The sequence below is a fragment of the Manis pentadactyla genome, chromosome 15 (genome assembly GCF_030020395.1).
Source record: "Manis pentadactyla isolate mManPen7 chromosome 15, mManPen7.hap1, whole genome shotgun sequence".
Lineage (NCBI taxonomy): Eukaryota > Metazoa > Chordata > Mammalia > Pholidota > Manidae > Manis > Manis pentadactyla.
In genome coordinates this window covers 68234613-68253578 of record NC_080033.1, presented here as the reverse complement: position 1 = coordinate 68253578, position 18966 = coordinate 68234613, and the positions used below count along the sequence as shown (strand labels likewise).

At 45.9% G+C, this 18966-nt stretch overlaps 1 protein-coding gene across 3 annotated transcripts in view; it reads right to left on the bottom strand.

The window, feature by feature from the left end:
* Nucleotides 1–18966, bottom strand: part of CDH13 (cadherin 13) — a 1152846-nt gene that overhangs the window by 101849 nt on the left and 1032031 nt on the right. For all 3 annotated transcript variants that reach the window (XM_057493261.1, XM_036909367.2, XM_057493262.1), the window contains exon 8: nucleotides 11426–11566. In XM_057493261.1, the coding sequence (XP_057349244.1) occupies nucleotides 11426–11566 (141 nt within the window). The remainder of the gene's footprint in view (nucleotides 1–11425; nucleotides 11567–18966) is intronic.

The following is an 18966-nucleotide window of genomic DNA, read 5'->3' as shown; positions in this document are numbered from 1 at the left end:
TATTTGCAGAGCTGCCGGGAAAGAGGTCTGTTTGTTAGATTTGATTTAATGCAACAAATACTCATTGTGCTCCCTCTGTGTACACCACCCTGTGACCAAAGTGGGGATGGTGACAAATGGAGCTGTGTCTGCCCACAGGGAACTCCGGTCAGGAGGAGTTAGGAGCGGACACCTAGAATACCAGTCCAACTCAGGCTGGGCAGAGGGCTATGACTGGGGCAGGAGCAAAATGCTGGGGAAGCAGAGGTGAAAGAGAGCTAGTTACTAGTGACTGGGAGATTCCGGGAGCCTAAGGGAAATGCAGGGCTTCCTGAAGTCTGTTCTAGGGGAACAGACTCTCTGTGGGCGGGCCACCTCCCTGCCCATCCTGGTGCTCACACTGTACAGGCCAGGCCTAGCTGCTCTGGGGGCCCCTCCAATGCCTCCTGCATGCCTCAGGGCATTTGCACATGCTGTGTGCTCTCCCCAGAGTGAGCTGAACATTACCCGTACTCCTCACTTCACTTAGCAAAGCCAATGCTTAAACAGTGAAAAACCACTTCATGATCTTGCCTTCCCAGGGCCAGAGGAGGGCTTAGGTCATGGGCCCTGTTCCTGAAGCTCTTGGAATTCATCTGGGGGATGCACCCCCTCTAAGAGTACTTTGTTATCTGCCCTCCTGCTGCTCACTGCCTGTGTTGGATAAGCGTGTGGTATGTGAGTGCAAGAACTGAGGCCGCCTTCAGCCTGCTAACTCAGAGCAAGTGAATCAAACATACAAAGTTGGTGAACTTGAAGCACATTATCTCATTAATGGTTACGGAACTGCACTAATGACAGCCATAAATTTAAAAGATTCAAAAATTGTTATCAGAGATAGAAGACAAGTATAAAAATGACCCTGGCTAATGAACCAAAGTTTTTCTTGCTTTATAGGCCCTTGCCTGGATTCTCTACTGAGAAAAACCTGGATTTCAAGAGAGACATCTAATAATTGGTACATAATTATAAGCTACTGAGAATGATACAGGGAGATTTCGAATTAGAGATGCACAGGAATGTATAGGAAGTGGAAATGTCAGTGTCTCTCCAACGCTGCTGTGTTCAGCACAGGGTGTCTGCTGGGGTTGCTGGGGTCTCCCGCTAGAGGACTGGCTTGCAGGGCCTGGCTGCTTTCATGTCTGAATCCCATAGAAACAGAGCCCTGTGTGGCCGCTCAGAGGCTCAGGACAGTGGTTGAGAGCTGGGCTCTGGAACCAGGGCTTCCCGGCCCCACCGTGCTGTAACCCTGGGCATGTATCTTCACTTCCCTGTGCCTCAGTTTTCTCATCTGTGACATGGGGATAATGAGAGTCCTATGTCATAGGGCTGTTGTAAGAAGTGACTTAAGTGACTTATAACATTTAGAACAGTGTCCTGCACAGATAAGCCCTTGATAACTGTTAGCTGGAAAAGCTGGTTTTATGGTTGAAATGTTTTTCATTTATTCCCTGCTCATATGAAATGATGATTGTATATTCCCACTGGGTTTATTAAAACAAAGGTACTGGCCCAGTAATCACATTCACTGGCTATTAAAAGACCTCTCCTTTTTTAAAAAATTTATTTTCATCACCCCCCAAAACAAACCCTGTACCTAATAGCAGACACACCCAATCCCTCCATCCCAAGGCAATCACAACTCCACTTTCTATCTGTATGGATTTGTCTATTCTGGGCATTTTATAAAATGAAATAGTACATTATGTGGTCACTCATGACTGGCTTTTTTCATTTAATGTGTCTCACTGTTGGTGGGACTGCAAATTGGTGCAACCACTGTGGAAAGCAGTGCGGAAGAGGTTCCTCAAAAAACAAAAAATAGAAATACCATTTGACCCACTAATTTCACTCCTAGGAATTACCTGAAGTAAACAAAATCCCTGATTCAAAAAGACAGATGTGCCCCTATGTTTATTGCTGCACTGTTTGCAGTAGCCAAGACACGGAAGCAACCTAAGTGTCCATCAGTAGATGAATGGATACAGAAGAGGTGGTACATATACACAATGGAATATTATTCAGCCATAAAAAGAAAAGAAATCCTGCCATTTGCAACAACATGGATGGAGCTAGAGGGTATGATGCTCAGTGAAATAAGCCAGGCAGAGAAAGACAAATGTCATGTGACTTCACTGATTTGTGAAATATAAACACAAAGCAGAACAGAAGGAATAAAATAGCATTAGACTCATAGACACTGAAAAGGGACTAATGGCTACCAAGGGGGAGGGGAGTGGATGGGGCAGGGGGAGGGAGAGGGGGACGGTTGAACTGCTGTGATGTACATTTGATAATTTAAAAAATACTAATAATCTCCCCTTTTTTATTTGAAGAAATTGTGGAGGGAGAAAGAACAGTTGGGGTTGTCCTGGCGAGCCAAGGAGACGATTCTTTTTGTGTGCTGTAGTTATAGCTGGGCTTGCACAAGACCTTGTCCTGATGTGAACAGAGAGGCAGGGGAGGCAGCAGGGAGGTGGGCAGTGGTGGAAGCCCAGAAAGTTCAAGTAGAGCTGTGATGGGAGGTTACAGACCAGCTTCCTCAGCAAGCCCCTGGAGTGCAGGTGCAGTAAGAAAAGCTGGACAGATATGCCCTGAGGAACATGCCCAGCACGGCGCCCCAGAGAGCTGAGCTGGAGGGCAAGGCCACAGAATGGGAGTGCCACAGCTGCAGCTGCGCCAGGCGGAAGGCTCTGAGGTTGGTTCTAGTGGCCCTGAGCAGGGAGAGGGAGGCTGTTAACCCTCTCTCGGCACAGAGGCAGCTCAGGGCAGGGTTGAGAGCTCAGATTAGACTCTAGGCAAGTTCTCCAGCTCTCTGGGCCTCAGTCTCCATGCCTAGGAAATGGGTATGAAAACAATAGTTCCTATCTCAGGATTGGCAGGAGGAGAGTGCAAAGCTCTTGGATCCTGCCTGGCACAGAGCAGGTGCTTTCAGATGTTTGCATTGGCTTCTGGGTGTTTATTTAAACAACAGAAGGACAGAAGAGCAGGTCTAGGGGGTATTGGACAGGCAGAGCTCCTGACAGAATGATCAGCCTTGAATTCGATAAGAACTCATTACACATTTGCTATTGTTGATAACAAGCTTGCTACACTAAAGGAAGACACCTCCTTGATCTGCAAGGACAAAGGAGATGCAAAGATGGGAATCTCAGCATCTAGTTTCCCAGAGGCCCTGGGGAAGGAATTGGCCTGCTTATCCTCGGCTTGCTCATCTGCACAGGGCGACAAGCAGACCCTCTTCACTGGGCTATCCTGGTCCTAGGTGACAGGGGATGTGGAGTGTGGAGGATCTTTATAAGCTTAAAAATGACTGTGCACAAGTCAACTAATGTTGGTGCCGCACTGTTGGTATTATTGCCAATTACCAGGATATGTGGCATGGGTCACGTCCCAGAGAGATTCACCCTTGTGGAACAAGAAGATTCCTGAGTGGTGGGGGACCCAAGTCTTGGAAGGTCACCCTCCACCCTTTTTAGAGCCCACCAATGTCTCCCACTGTGCTTGGAGACCCAGCCTCCTAGCCTTGCCCAAGTGGTCTGCCCATCCCGCGGTCACGCACCCCTCACCCTGCCTCACGCTGCTCCAGCTGCACTGGGTGGTTTGCAGGTCCTCGAGCAAGACATGCTCTTCCTGGCTGCAGGCTCACCGGCACCCTCTGCACCCTCTGCACCCTCTGCACCCTCTCGTGTCTCACAGTTACGGGTTGAATTGTGTCTCCTCAAAAAGATATGTTGGAATCTTAACCAGCAGTGCCTCAGAAGGCATCCTTACTTGGAAACAGGGTTTCTACAGAGGTGACCGTGTTAGAATGAGGTATTAGAATGGGCTCTATTCCAATATGACCAGTGTCCTTATAAAAGGGGGAAATTAAGATGCAGGCATGCACACAGGAGATACAAGCCCACAAACGCCATAGATGGCTAACAAACCACCAGAATCTCAGAGACAGGCATGGACAGATTTTCCTGCATAAAGAACCACCCTGCAGATACTTTGGTCTTGGACTTCAGTCTCCAGAACTGTGAGAGAATAAATATCTGCTCAAACCACACAGTGTGTGGCAATTTGCTACAGCAAGCTGTGGACACTAACACAGTCCACATAAATGCCACCTCCTCAGAGGGGACCTCCCTGAACATCATGGCCAGTGTCCAGGCTGACCCACCACGTGTAGTTCTTTGCTGGGTGGTGGTTCCCACTTTAGACTGTGGCTTCGTGAGGTCAGGGGCCATGTTTGTGGTGCTCACTGAGCTGCCTCCGGGCCTAACACAGTGCCTGGCAGGGAGGAAGCCTGGACACGTTTGATGGATGAATGAATGAATGAATGAATGCCCCTTGGAAAGTGACAGTATAATGTCATGATGTGTAGTATACAAGTACAGGTACATTGAGGTAAGACAGGCTGAAGAACATACTTCTCATCAACTACTGTCTTCTCAGATCTGGGCAAGTTGACAGCAAAATAAAACCTTGCCAACCTCGGGAAAACTGATAGCGTATAAATAGATTTTAGTTTGAAAAACAAATTATTAAAATCATGCCTGGATTATTTCACCTAATCCTGCTTAGACGAATGAACCCATAAAGGACTCCAGAGCTGTGAAATATTTTCTTTCTTTCTTGTTTTTAAGTTCACAGGAAAAGTTGAGTCTGTCTCCACTCTGATGATTCCTTTGTGTATTATTTATTAACACTGGATTTTCTTTCTTCTTCCTTTTTTCTTTGTTTAACCTGACTAGCTGGGAAGGACGTTTCGGGCTCTCTGCAGTTACTGCACACTTGTTTATTCCCTTCCGGAAAGGACCTTAACTCCAACCCTCTCACCTCTTGGTGCATCGTGGTAAAATGATAAACCGCAGGGTGGCTCATGACTTGTGTGTTACTGCACAGCCTTATTTTTTTTTACTGGCAGTAGTATTTTGTGCCTCAGTGAGACTGGCCTGGCTCTGCTGTCTGTCTTGGGCAGTGTCCCTCAGCTCACACCAGTGGGGTGGATAAGATTCTTTCCTTTGAACACATGAGTCTTTGCTTTTCAGTTGCCTCTGTTGCTTACTGCCAAACATTTGTAATTCACTCGCTCATTCATGCATTATTTGGTCATATACTATGTGCAGACTGGGGTCTGTGGCCAGAGCCAGGAACAAAAGAGACCAGGTTCTTTGCTGGCAGGGTTTATGTTCTAATCTGGGGAGAGTGGGAATAAGAGAGTCAATTACTTAATTATGTGGCACATCAGAAGCTGAATATTACCTATTACATATTAGAATAAAATATGTACATATTAGGATGTGTACATATGAGAATAGGATATGTAGTAGAGTATGACATAACAACATGAAATGGTGTACATGAAACATCATACAGAATATGGAGTAGAATGACACTTAATAATATATTAGAAGCTGAGACACAACAGGCTATAATATGTATTTGCTGCATGCATAATAAATTCATCTCTAATTAAACATTTGATGTTTTCCCTGTGCTTAGTCCTAGAGGCAGAGATGAAAAGGACATGCTCCTAAATGTCAAAGCATCCAATGGCATGCGGGAGATACAACAGAAGGACATGATTAAAGGTGATGCGAGGGTGCTTTGCTGGGGGTGCCTAGTATACGTGGGAACAAGTAGGAAGAAGTGAAACCTGCCTGGGGGATTTATAATTTGGGTGTTGAAGGATGAACTGGAGTTTTCCAGGTACAAAAGCAGAGAAAGGCATGCCAGGCAGAAGGGAAGCGAACACACAGTTGTGTTGAGGCGTGACAAAGCTTGGCACGTTTGGGGAATAAATAGGGCATCCGTGTGGCCTGAGATGAAGGTGGGCTGTGGCCAGGTGGACAGTATTTAAAACCATCCATGCATAACACCCCGTGATCTTTTTTCACATATTGTTCAGCACAAAATGGTCTCCAGGTGCAACGTGGGCTTGGACGTTTCACTCGCCAACATGCTCCATTCTGGTTGCTCTTGGCTTTCTAATTTTGAACTCTTAAGTTCTCATTCTGCAAGCTGTATTGTGGAGGGGTAATAATATTATATTCTTAGAGTTAAAACAAATAGATGTTTATGGCTTTGTGGCTTTTGCTCCTAGTGTGAGGATACTGTCTTTGAATAGAAGCAGATGGCCTCTTCAGAGGCCACTGTGCTGTGGAGTGGCTCAGTGGGGAGACTCCGCCAGCTGCAGCAGTAAAACACTGCTTTACTGCCACAGAGCTGCTGCTGACCCAAAGCACAACCAAAGGTGGCAGATGCACAGAGTTTGCACAGAAGCTCATATAGGTGTGATGGGGATCAATACTGTGAATATAATTATGCAAGAGTCATCAATGCAATAAATCACTGGCTGTCTGGTCTACCTCTCTGAGAGAGCTGAAGAACCAGCCATGGGGTAGATTACATTCTCTCAGTTAAAAAAATCCAGATGTTTTGACATCACACGCACAGTTTATAATTGGCATGGGCATTTCCAACAGCACAAGATTTCTCATGCTGCTGTCTATGAGCAATGAAATCTGTGAAAGCACACACCACCCTTTTCCTCAGCAGGAAGAATCCTATTTGGGTTATAGCTTCTATTTATAGAGCATGCTTATTTTTGTACAAATGTTTACCTTCATTCTTTTAGTCAGGAAATCCAGCTTAGACCTGCTGTTCCAAGTACCTCTGAAATGTGAATACTGGCGGACTGAGTTGATGATTTCATGTTTTCCTATGACCTTGGTGAAGAAGAAAGCAATGAACTTACACCTTCCAAGTGAAGATAAACATGGAGCTTGAGTGTTGCATGTTTTGCAGGTAACCTCTGTTCACTTATGTGATGGGAGGTGATGCTCCCAGCGTCCTTGGACAAGGAGTTGGCCTGGGCCAGGATGGAGCAGGAGCTGATGGGATCCGGAGCAGTGTCACTGTTGGCATAGGTGGAAACTGGTGGGGCCCATGCCCTGAAATCACTCTGTTCTCTTCTCTCCAAATATCCTGTTTCTCTCCATATTGGGATTTCCCCATCACACTGCACAAAGTGTGGGATAAACATCCCAAGACCGGGTGTTTACTTTTATTTAAGAATTCAGCCACATAGAAAACTGTCAGATACATGATTTCATGGCATCACAGAAAATAGTCTCATGCATTTCACCATAATGGCTATGAAAAGTTTCACGGGAAGAGGGAATCTGGACTATTTGGAATAACATTTAATCGTCTTTAAAGATTTATCTGGTTGCTCAAATGTCTTGGACTCCACCCTCCAGAAAAGTCACTCAAGTCAGAAAATTGAAACAGGTTTGATCTTCTAAGAAAAATGTGGTTGGCTTTCTGGATTAGTCTCTACGGAGTGAACAGAAGGTGTCATTACGTGGTCAGTGTTTAGACACGGGCACATTTGAATTTAAAGGGCTCTCCCAAGGGAAAAAATCTCTTACAGAAGTAGGAGAGTTTCTTTTAAAGCATCCAATACATTGCATGGCCTCCTGGAAGAGTGGATAAATATCTTCAGTTCAGTTTGGCTTTTGGTAAAAGATGGGACACAAAGGTACATTTCTTAACTTCATACCTGCAGTCACCAAACCACCAAAGACAAATGAAAAGACCCAAGAGAGTTAAGAAAACTCCACATGTTCCTATTAACTTGAGTGAGGAATCAGAAAGCAAAGCTTGCTTCTAATTATGTAGTTCACCTCCCTCGGAGTCACAGTCACATCTTGATTATCAATATAAAGGAGGAAGCACACCAAAAATTAAACTTTTGGCTAAAATGAGTCCATTTTGATGCAAACAGTATAAAAGATTGTATCAAACCACTTAATTATATTTCCCCAATCCATATTTTAAATTAATAATTTAATGAAGATATTACAATGCTTTGTGCGTAGTGAATTCTGCATACACAATGTGGCCCTTTTTCCTGATAATCCAGATTAAAAAGTTGGTCCAAATCTTTTTTCTTTGTTGATGACAATTGGGGCAAGCTTCTTCTAGACCAGCTGTCAAATCTGGAATAACTCAAGAACATGGACTTAACACAAAGCCTGCCACCCATTCGATAGCCCTGGAGGACTACTAAAGCAGCCGGAAGCGAGGGCCCAGGAGCCTGCAGAAGGGGGAACTTCATTGAAGTGGGGCCAGTATTCAATGGAACTTTTACCATATGGCATTTTCTAACTGTAATGGTGCAGGGATAAGAGGCTAAGGATCTGAGCAGAAGTACTGGCTGAGAGGTCAGGAAGCCAAGGGTCTACAAGGTGGAACAGTCCTTGTAAACCCACCAGAATTTCAGTAAGGCCACCAGAAAGGCTGTGCCCAGGGGTAAGGCCAACCAGGAAGCAGATTCGCTGTCGTGATGGACTGAAACCTAACTATGAACCAGCTCAATCCCAGACTCCCTTAAAGTAATCTTTTTCTATTCTCACGGGTTTACAAGAAGCATAAATAACCTATTCTAGAGGAATATAACATCTGCCAGAGCCCCAAATTATCTCCAAAAAGTTTTCCCTTATGTTGTTCAAACTCAAATGACCATCGTTTCCCCTCGGAAGGACTAAACCTTGACCTTCATCTCTAAAATTTGTTTCAACGTCAACATCATGAGCTCCATGTTTCTTCTGTTCCTGCCGTGCCCCGATGCTTGGCCCTCCTCTTCCTGCAGGTCCTGGAGAGTGTGGCATTTGGGCCGAGTCCTCAGTGGAGTCCCCCCCGGCACCCGGCAAGTTTCTCTTGGCCTTCGTGCTTTTGTCCCCAGAGATGCATTAGAGGTTCGGCCACCCCCTCTCCAGGATTCCACCTCCCCTAGGTTCTTCCCCACGCATTTTGAAGTGTTTGAGCAAGTTCATAGATCACTTTACAGGCAAACGGCAGTCTTTCAACAGGGAGAGGAAACGGCCCTTTTGAATGTCGGTTGGCCTCTTAAATGTCAGAAACAGCATCTCGCTGTATCCTCGTCTTCCTCCCACCCGTCTTGCCCACCGTCTCCTTCCCCACTGCTTCATCCCACCGCCACCCGCTCCATCTCCTTCTTCACCACCAGCACTAGACAATAGCAGGTGGGCAGCGCCATCTGGGTGCTTTCCATCATCAGCTCTCTGAACATTCACAAGAACCTCATGAGGCGACTTTTATTAGCGGCCCTGTTACCTGGTGAAGAAACTGGAACAGAGCTGATCCTGTGGTGGGATTTGAACTCAGACCTGGTTCCAGAGCCCATCTCTTCCTGTTTCTGTCTTACAGCCTCTAGTAAATCCTGTATCCAAAATGTACGAGTCTCTCTCCAACAACAAAGAACGTACGCCTTTCAGGAACATGTTAGTGTAATTGCGAATTTAATTTATCCAGCACCGGGCAAAGACTGTGTTAGGACATCTAATATCCAGGAGAGAGCTTGATGTACTTGCTAGCTGGCTATTCCTCTCATTTCATTACTTGTACCTCTACAGGAGGAGAGACATCAGCTCTGCCCTGCAGGAATCCCAAGCTCATTGTCTGATGTCCATTTGAACAGAAGCTTTGTGCCTTGCCAGTATCCACAGGTGAGCACAACACATTTTCCCTTACGCTACTCACAGTCTCTTACTTTAAGGTCGATGGTAAATTTTTCCTTGAAGTCAGTGATACTAACAACAATGAAAGTCTCTATTCACGGTGTTTAGTCCATGACTAGGCACACATTTCTGTTTTTCCTGAGTCACAGGAGCTAAGCTAAGGCCCCACTGATGTGACTCATTAATCTCATGCACTTGCTAACATTGATAGGTCGTCTTATTTTAGATTGGGGTTATCTGATTTTGATTTTCATTACCATGCCTATACTGAATATTAAAATGTGTTTTGAGTTCTTTTTTTTTGGAGATAGGTTCACAAGAAATTCTACGGATGAACCAATATCCCCAGGGAATGTTCGGTGGGCTGCCAGATCAGCGAGACATGAAGAGGTGGTCCAGGAAAAACATCCCCAGGCCAGAGAAGAAGGAGGGACTCTGCAGCCCATACCTACCCCTCCTCCAGAAGCACAGAGCACTTCAAAGGCACCCGGAAGTGCTGGAGTAAAGGAAATCTTCCCAACCGTTCAACTCAGGGTTCCCCGCATCCAACCCCCAAGTCTTCCGCCACTCCCTGCCCCACAATGGGGTAACTTGCGGAACTGACTTCTTGGAACCACCGTTTAGAGAACACAGGAATAATGAGCTCTCTGCATTGGCCCAGGAATGCTGGTGGGGGAAAGCAAGGGTTGGGGCTGGATCACTACCTCGGCTTGGGCTGTTGTGAGGTTGGAACCTAAGGACCCAGGCCACCGCTGGAAGGGGGGGATCTCACCTCCTGCCTGAGTCATGTGGGGCTGCTGGGTGGGAGACCCCTGGGGGCCAGCAGGTTGAGAGGGCCACCTGGTGGGCCGAGGGAGTGACTGGGGCCACCGCAAATGCGGACACAGGTGTTTTCTCTGCAGACCTGGGAGGGTGGGAAACGTCAACCGCCCACGAGAAAGCGGGGCTCGCAGGGAGCTGTGGACGCTTCCCATTTCTCTCACTAACTCCGCCTATGACTGTGGAGCAGTTGCCTAGATTCACCGAACTAAACATAAGCTTCCTCACTGGCAAAAAATGGTTAATGAAACCAACCTTCACAAAGTCAAATGTGGCAATGGATCGAAGGTCGACAGCCCAGCGTGGAAGGCTCTGCCAAGGGCTGGGACCCTCAGTGCCGATTCTGTGGTCTCGGTCACAGGAGGTGCCATCCAGTCCCTGACCCCAGCCCTGACACCCAAGGAAACCAGGACCTCAGCACATTTCCTCAGATGCAATGACTTCCTAATTGGGATAAAATTCAGCGACCGAATGTAAACTGGTGTCCTAAGACTGTCCCCAAACATTGCTCCATTGGAATTAATGGAAAACGGCAATCATGATTCATAATCATAAAAGCACAGAAGCCAAGAATAATGAATGGCTCTCCTAGAAAGGTAACGTGGTTGTTATTTATAAGCTCCTGGGCCATCTTGTTAGTGCAGAGAAAATCTGCTTTTCCTACTCGCTGCTGCTCCGTCTGGCCTCTCAATCTGTACTTGCTGAAAAAAACAGTTATTGTTATGCTAAGACCACAACGGGATGCACGTAATTCAGCACTAAATAACACTGATAAAACTATGAAAATGGCACTTTGGCATTAGAAGTTATTTTTGTATGGACTTTAATAAGATTCAATGCTTTTTGTTCTCACAGAGCTCTGGTATTTTCAGCTTCAAACACACAAAAAGATAAAAATATGAAAAGACTATTCTGGCAAAACAACATCCTCTCTCCCCAAAGCAGTGTTCTGATTCCGCACGCAGGGAGCCAGCAGGGGCTGTGGCACCCGGCATTAGCGTCAGCCAGCCTCCACGGCTGTGGCTGCAGCGCGGTGCTCAGCGGGGACTCACCTCTTTCTTGGTGAATTTTGGCGAGTGGTCGTTTTTGTCATCGATCATGATCGTCGCTGTGGCGGTCCCTGTCAGTCCGACATCGAGTCCAGCCATATCTTGAGCCTCAATGATCAGTTCATACTTGGGGTTTTCCAGAGTCTATAAGGCAAAAACACAACAGAGAAGACTGCATTCAGATTTGGGTAATCGCTTTGGACCGGAGGCTGGTTGGGTTGCCTCTATGCCCTCCAACCTCTAAAGCAGGCACCTTAAATCCATCACAGCCCCTTCTACCTACTATGTACACATGTGCCTTCCAAGTCCCTCCAACACAGACAGTCAGTATTCAGAGATGGGCATTGGCTATAGGGCTGGAATCTATTTTCTGTCCTTATTAAGGGGACTTTTGATATATTCCAGGATGTTTCAGAGATTAGGATAAAAGATGGCAGCCTTAGGAACTCATGTATACTGAACAATCTGATGGACAAGCATTGGGTTACTGTTCATTGTACTTGATCTTCCCAACGAACGTGTTAAGCCACATTTATTGTTCCCATTTTACAGGTGAAAAAAAATGCCAGCTGAGGTTTAGAGTCACTTGTACTGTGCTTCTCTCATGTAATGTTTAGTCATTTTAGTATTAAATTTAGAAGATGCATTTTAATCCATGATCTGGTTGATGTAACACAAGTAATATTGCACTGCTGTCTCTCTTAGCATACATGTTTTCCATTTGAATGATGGATACTCTGCTACCATGTCTAAATGCTCAAAACAGCTAATCACGTGGCCCAGGCCCCAAAATGAAGATAAGTACAAGGGCTGGTAAATGGCAGGCCCGGCATTTAAATTGCCTTCTGTGTTAGCCCGTTTTTCTGGTGAGGCAGCACCTCCCTTTCCTCTGGGGACTTCTCTGCCTATTTGGGTTGGATTGCCTTCCTCCACCATCTGCCTGGCCAGCTTCTGAAATGGGCCCTGGTCTGGTGAAGCGGTACGTATGTGCCATGCCAGGGACTCACTGCCTGGCCCGGGAGCAGCACCTGGGTCCTGCAGTTGGGCGAGGGAAGTTCTGATGGACTGCAGTGTGAACCTGGAAGCATTTAGCCTGGGGGCTAGATGAGCCATCTCACACCACTGGAGGGGTGAGGTGGGGAAGTCCTTCTGAGAAGGAACCCCATCTACTGGTAGAATTAAACTTGAACCCTGGAGAAAAAGAAATATCCTCATAGATTTCACTGGACCACATCATCATGCCACGCCCCGAGTCAGGCCTGCCCACACACTTTCCAGCTACATAGGGCATTACTTTTCCTTGTTTGCTGAGGCAGTTTGGATTGATTTCTTAATCTCTCCTACAGAGAGCTCAAGTTGGACCACCTTCATAACAAAAATAAAGTCCTACCAGTATGACTACTTCAAAGACCACTGCTTATACCAACCAATTATTAAGAACTGTCATGGGAGGCAGGAACATAAACAGAATGGGGATCTATAATTCCCAACTAGAGCTGAAAGGTTACATGCTACCTTTTAATAGCTGCATGCTGTTTCCAAAACTGTAAGTGATTTTTAAAGGATGGTTAGCCGTTTGCTCCCGAGGGCACATTCAATTGATTGTTTCCTAACTAAGAGCTCCTGAGCTACTAGCTTAAGGACTAGTATTTTTGCTGGCTGGTTTGGAAGGCTCTAAAGTCATCTGTTCAAGAGGACGAGTAGAATGCTGATGGACTCCTTGCACAGAGCCACCGTGCTTCCCCCAGCTTTACTGAGATAGATTGACACTGTGGAAGTCTAAGATCCAATGTAGTGATCTGACATATGTCTGAGCTGTGAAATGAGCTCCACCAGGATTGAAAGTCAAACAATTCTCTAACTGTGAAATGCAAATAGAATTTAACACCCAACCCAGCTCTGACTAATTCTGGTTCTACTTGGTTTGGTTGGCACCTCCCTCTAAAGGTGGTTGGTCTAAATGCTATCTGCTCTCAGGCTGAAGCTGGAAAATCATCAGCCTCATGTAAGTGACTTTCTACTTATCCTAATTGACAAGTTGGATAGGATTTCCTGTTTGCCATAAATTCTGCAGCTAAACCATACGAAACCAGTAATTGGCCCGTCTTCAAACATCTCTCCCTAGGGTCTCTGGATTTACTAACCACAGCTAGGTCCAATGTTTTACATAGCATTTTTGCTTTTGTAAACCATTGCATATTTTTGGCAGCATGTACTCATAAGAATAAGAAATTATGTGGATTTTTTCCCTGATATTGTAGAGATCACGGTAAACTTACTATCATTTCCTCCATGTAATATCATTCACCAACAGAATTCTTTGACATTATCTTAACAGTTGCATAAAATAGAATTGTATACATAATTTATAATCTGCTTCATCTGTTATTAGGACTTTAGGTCATTTCTAATCTTTTGAAATTTTTGACAATTTTAAATAACACTGCAATGAACATCTTTAGTCAGGAAGCTTTTGATATATTTTGACTTTTTGTTTCTTGAATGATAGATTTCAAGAAATGGAATTATTAGGTCACAGAGTATGGATATTTTAAGGCTCTATACTCATATTTCAGTATTGCTTACCTAGGCAACCTTACCAATTTTCACATCAGTTCTGCTAGAATGGTTGGCTTATGGTCCCACGCATTGCCTGTCCCTGAAGAATAGGCGGTCTTACTCCATGAAGCAAACCCAAGATAGTTTCTAGGATATTCTAGGATAGCTACCTAACAAGGAGGCAAACTCCACAGCACTTGCTCTTCCCCAATTCGCAGTGCAGGTTGCCACGGTCACACACCACAGGGCAGCTTCAAGCACTGACACAGCGTATTAATACAGCTTCACCTTCCCAGGTCCCTTCCCTCTTCCTCTGGCACCTGCGTTTCAGTTCCTTTGGGGGCATCCCCCTTTCCTCACTCCCTGATGGAGTCCAGGAAAGGCTGACTCTATCCCTGATCTAGGGATGGTCATGTGGCTGAGGACTGGACAATCAGGACCTCCCATTCCCATGGCCACGTGAGGAGCATGTCACCCAAGTTGGGCCACCTGGGACTGAGACCCAATTCCAGGACACATTTCTTTTAGAACCCTCAGGTGACAGAAGTTCTCTTTCTGTTGGACTTGAAGGTGGCAGGACAGAAATCTGGGGTTGGTAATGGCCATTTACAACCACACTGAGAAAGCCAGCCCAGGAGAGAAGGCAGCAAAAAATCGAGAGGTTGAGATGGAGTTCTTTTTTTTTTTTTTTTTTTGTGAGAGGGCATCTCTCATGTTTATTGATCAAATGGTTGTTAACAGTTAACAACAATAAAATTCTGTACAGGGGACTCGATGCACAATCATTAATCCACCCCAAGCCTAATTCTCATCAGTCTGAGATGGAGTTCTTTTAACCTCAGTTGAGCCATTTAATAGTCATCCTTGAAGCTGGAATTCACCCCTCAGATTTTGAGTTCTATGAGCTAATGAATTTCTCCTTTCCTTAAGACATTTAAATTAAATGTCTGTGAGTAGCAACAAGGGAGTTTTGATTAATACTGCAACTAATACTATGATCAACTGTCTGGTTATTTGCAAGAAAGTGTAAGAATTATTTATCATACTATAGTATCATAACAGGCTCTTCACAACAACATTCCAATCATTTCATGAATATATTATTTTCCTTTAAAATTTTTCCCCTTCACAGAAACATTTTTTTTGGACCAGAGAAAGTTATTTTAATTTTTCTTCCATTAGTTTGTGCATCGATTGAATCAGAAGTTATTGAACATTTAGTCTAAATATTGTGCTGGGTGCTGGGGAGATGGGGATGGGAAAACAGGGTCTCTTTCTTCAAAGCATTCAGAGGAGTCTAGGGCCAGGGACAGGCCTGTGCACATGTGACTGCAATGGAGCAGAGTCGTAGCTAAGCAGAGTCATTGTCTCACCAGTAGGTTCCAGCCCCAGGCAAGGTCACTCTTGATTCGGTGAGACCGAAAAATGACAATGGAATGTTCTTGGTGTGAAAGGGTTTGTACCCAACTCTATTCCCATGGTGGCAGGTCAGTCACTAGAATCCTGCCCACGCAGAGCAAGTCTGCATGCAGCAAGCCGGTCTCTGCCTCTGGGGCCCTTCACCCCCACAGCCATCTCAGTCTCTGTCCTCAGCACTGCTGCCACTCCCGCCTCTGCTCACCTGCAGCCCTGCAGCCCAGAGCCCTGGGTGGAGCTCCTTATATAGAGTCAGTAATAAAGTGTGCCCATGCGTGTGTAGTGAGCAGGCTGACCAGGGTCAGGGGAGAATCCTGGCCACAGGAACTTTCATTTTCTCTACAGTCATGCATAGATTCTTCTGACAGCACCCTGGAAGGACACGTTGGCTTAACTCAGTGAGTTTCAGTAATTCTATAAATAATTTTTAAAAAGAACCAGCCAATTCCCATCTCCCGAAGTAAATAAAACCTTAAGACTGCAATGGGAAATAGATTGATTAACCTCATAGAAAATCAATTAGACTATTAAGCAGACAAATTGTAAGGTTTGGGGTGAGATGTTCCCAAACTCTCGATTTTCTGTCAAACTTGAAGCTACCATAGAAAGTTTTTATTATTGAAGAAATATCTAATTATTGTAAGGAAAATAGAAATGATACAGTCATTTCTAAAGTGGAAAGTAGGGATTGTCCCCACCCTCCCCAACCTCATCCCCTAGAGGTAAACATTAGCAGTCTGCTGTCTCCCTCCTTTCCTTACACACACACACACACACACACACACACACACACAGACATACACTTTACATACACATATATTTTAACACACGATTACCATTCACATAGTCGTACAGTTTGTTTCACGGTATCACCACCCTCAGGGCTTACAGATCCGTCTATTCATTTGAACAGCCGTAGAACAATCCACTCTATGGACCCATTTAATCTACCCAATAATTCCCTGTTTGTTTGAGTTCTTTCCCAGTTTGCACCTTTAAAAGCAACTCTAAAAAGTCCACTGACCTATCAGTGTTGTGGGATTTTTCTGTAATAAACATTACTGCGTCCACAGTGATAACAGTAACAAAAACCAAACAACAACATAAAAGCTACTGCCCTTGAAATGCAAGAGACCTGGAGAAAGTGCCCACGAGCCCCTCCCTCCTGCACACCTGGGACCCCTTCTCCTCCCCTGGACCTGCTTCCTGCCCCCGCGGAGTCTGCTCCGGGGTGGGTGGGGGGCAGGGGACCCTACCAGGGGGCCCTCCTGCAAATCCTAGCTCTGGTAGTTACTCTTACTTAAAACACACACACCGCTACACACCCCGTTTTGCACCTCCTAGAAGTCACTTTGCCTTTGTTACCCTGCTGGAAAAGACACCTAGGCAGGCCGAGCAGCCCTGTTCTCTAGTAAGAGCCACCGACGCAGAGCAACAGGCCCCGGCGGCCATGCCAGGTTTGTCTCCCTTCACTAGCTCCCTAGCCCCAGCTGGGATGATCCGATTCTGGGAATGTGAAATGTGGAACCAGGCTGCGTGGGGACAGAATGTGGGGCAAACCCTCTTGCCTCTCTCCTGGGCCCCGTGGAGGGGTTTTGGCCTTGTTGAATGTTTTGGCAGGAAGCATGCCACCCCGGAGCTGCTCTCTGCCCATGCCCGTCCGGCTGCTCTGCCACTTGGTGAGTGACCTGAGGAGGGGTGGGGCACCCCACTGCCCTCGCAAGGCCAGGCTACACTCTCTGTGGCAAGAATCTCACCTGACCCTTGTGTTTATTTCTCTCTGAGTTCCAGGCTCAGAGGGGAGACGGGAGCGATCAGCTCCGATGAAGGCCCTCCCGGCCGAGGCGGAAGGCACCGCTCTAACGGGAAGACGCAGGCGCTGCCGCAGAGATCGGGCTGTCCCGGCTCCTGACTTCACCTCTCGGATTCTGTGATACAGCCCAGCATTCGTCCAGGAGATTCCTTCTGGCCACAACTAGTTTCAGCTGCTTGCAACCGGAGGAACCTGTGGTGAAGCCGATGTTACTTGCTCACCAGATCCTAATCTTCTAACTCTGGGCTTGTTGCAGCTGCACTGCAGGATGCACTTGTGTGATGAGGCTGGTCAACAGAACCTGGGCACAAGTGAGGTACTGGCATGGCCTCCCCCCCACCCACATACTCTTCCATGGTTTGTATTGCCCCCAAAAGAAGAAGCCTGGATCCCCAAATGACTATGTGGAGCAGAGCCCCTTCGCTGACCTGCTGTAGACTGTGACATGAACAAGGAACAAGTGATTCTTTAGGTTAAGGGAAGTTTATAACAGTGTTTAACCTACCCTGGCTAACACAGACGCTGTGTTTCCTGTTTGGTTTGATTTTGAATGCCCATTTACCATCTCCCTAAGTGGGTGTCAAAGTTTTCAAGGGCAAGGACCATGCCTTTGACCCCAACACCTAGCTGGTATGCAGCACACAAGGTGGGCGATTTACTTTCATTATTGATAATGATGATATATTACTGTTTCCCTGAACTAAATTATATCTCAAAGGTCTGAGCATATCAGTGGCATTTCCAAACCAGAGTCATTTATTCTCAGGGAATGGCTTATACTACAGGGAGCTCTTGCTCAAGGAGATAGGATTTTATTTTGACCAAGAAATGCACTGTGTCAAAACTGGGAAAATTAAATTGGCTGCTCTGATTTTATTTTAAGCTATCTGATCTGTAAGACGTATCTAAGAGAGTCAAGCTGCTCTCTTAGAGTTCTGCAGTCATGCATTTCTATTGCATTTGCTATCTCCTCCTGGGTGTCTGCTAGCTACACGTTAATATATACCCTGGAAACAAAAGGAAGATGGTGTGTCTGGAGAAAAAGGCCTCAGGGGTATCTCCACAGACACAGGTCACGTTCACCGATCACGCTGATTTGAAAACCAAACATTTCATTTTGAAAAAAAGAATCAAGCCGTGTCATTATCTATGGCGTATCATCAATCAGTGGGCCCTTGATGTTTCACACTGCTGCAGTGGCTTCCGTATGAGTATGCATTTAACAGAACATTTATCACTAATAACAAGCATAATGGTAGCTGTGGGGGGAACTCAACGAGGAAATGTTACATAGCAAAAGGTTCTGCCACTAACTCATCCGCCTCTTGCCTCGTCTTTATCCAGTCTCCACGTCTCTCTTTACACTTTGTCCAGACTGGGTTTCTTCTCCCTGTACCCCACTGTTTCTTCCTTTTGGCATTTCCACCTCTCTGGCTTCTCCCAGGCGATGTCCTGCTCATTTGCGGATGGTCATTCTTCACTGCACTGAAGCTTCATAAAGGCTGGGACCTTGTTGCATAGACAGGGTGGCTGACATTTGGGAGCGGCTCCACCACTTAGTAGGTGGGTGGTCCTGGCCAAGTGACTTAGGTGCTTATTGCCTCAGTTTCCTCTCCTGTATAATGGAGAGAATAGTAATCCTTCCAGGGGAAATGAGGATTAAAGTAGGTAATATAAAGTGCTAAGCACAGAGCCTGGCATATATAAATGCTCAATGGGTAGCTGCTGTTATTATGTAGTAGAACCTTTGGAAAGT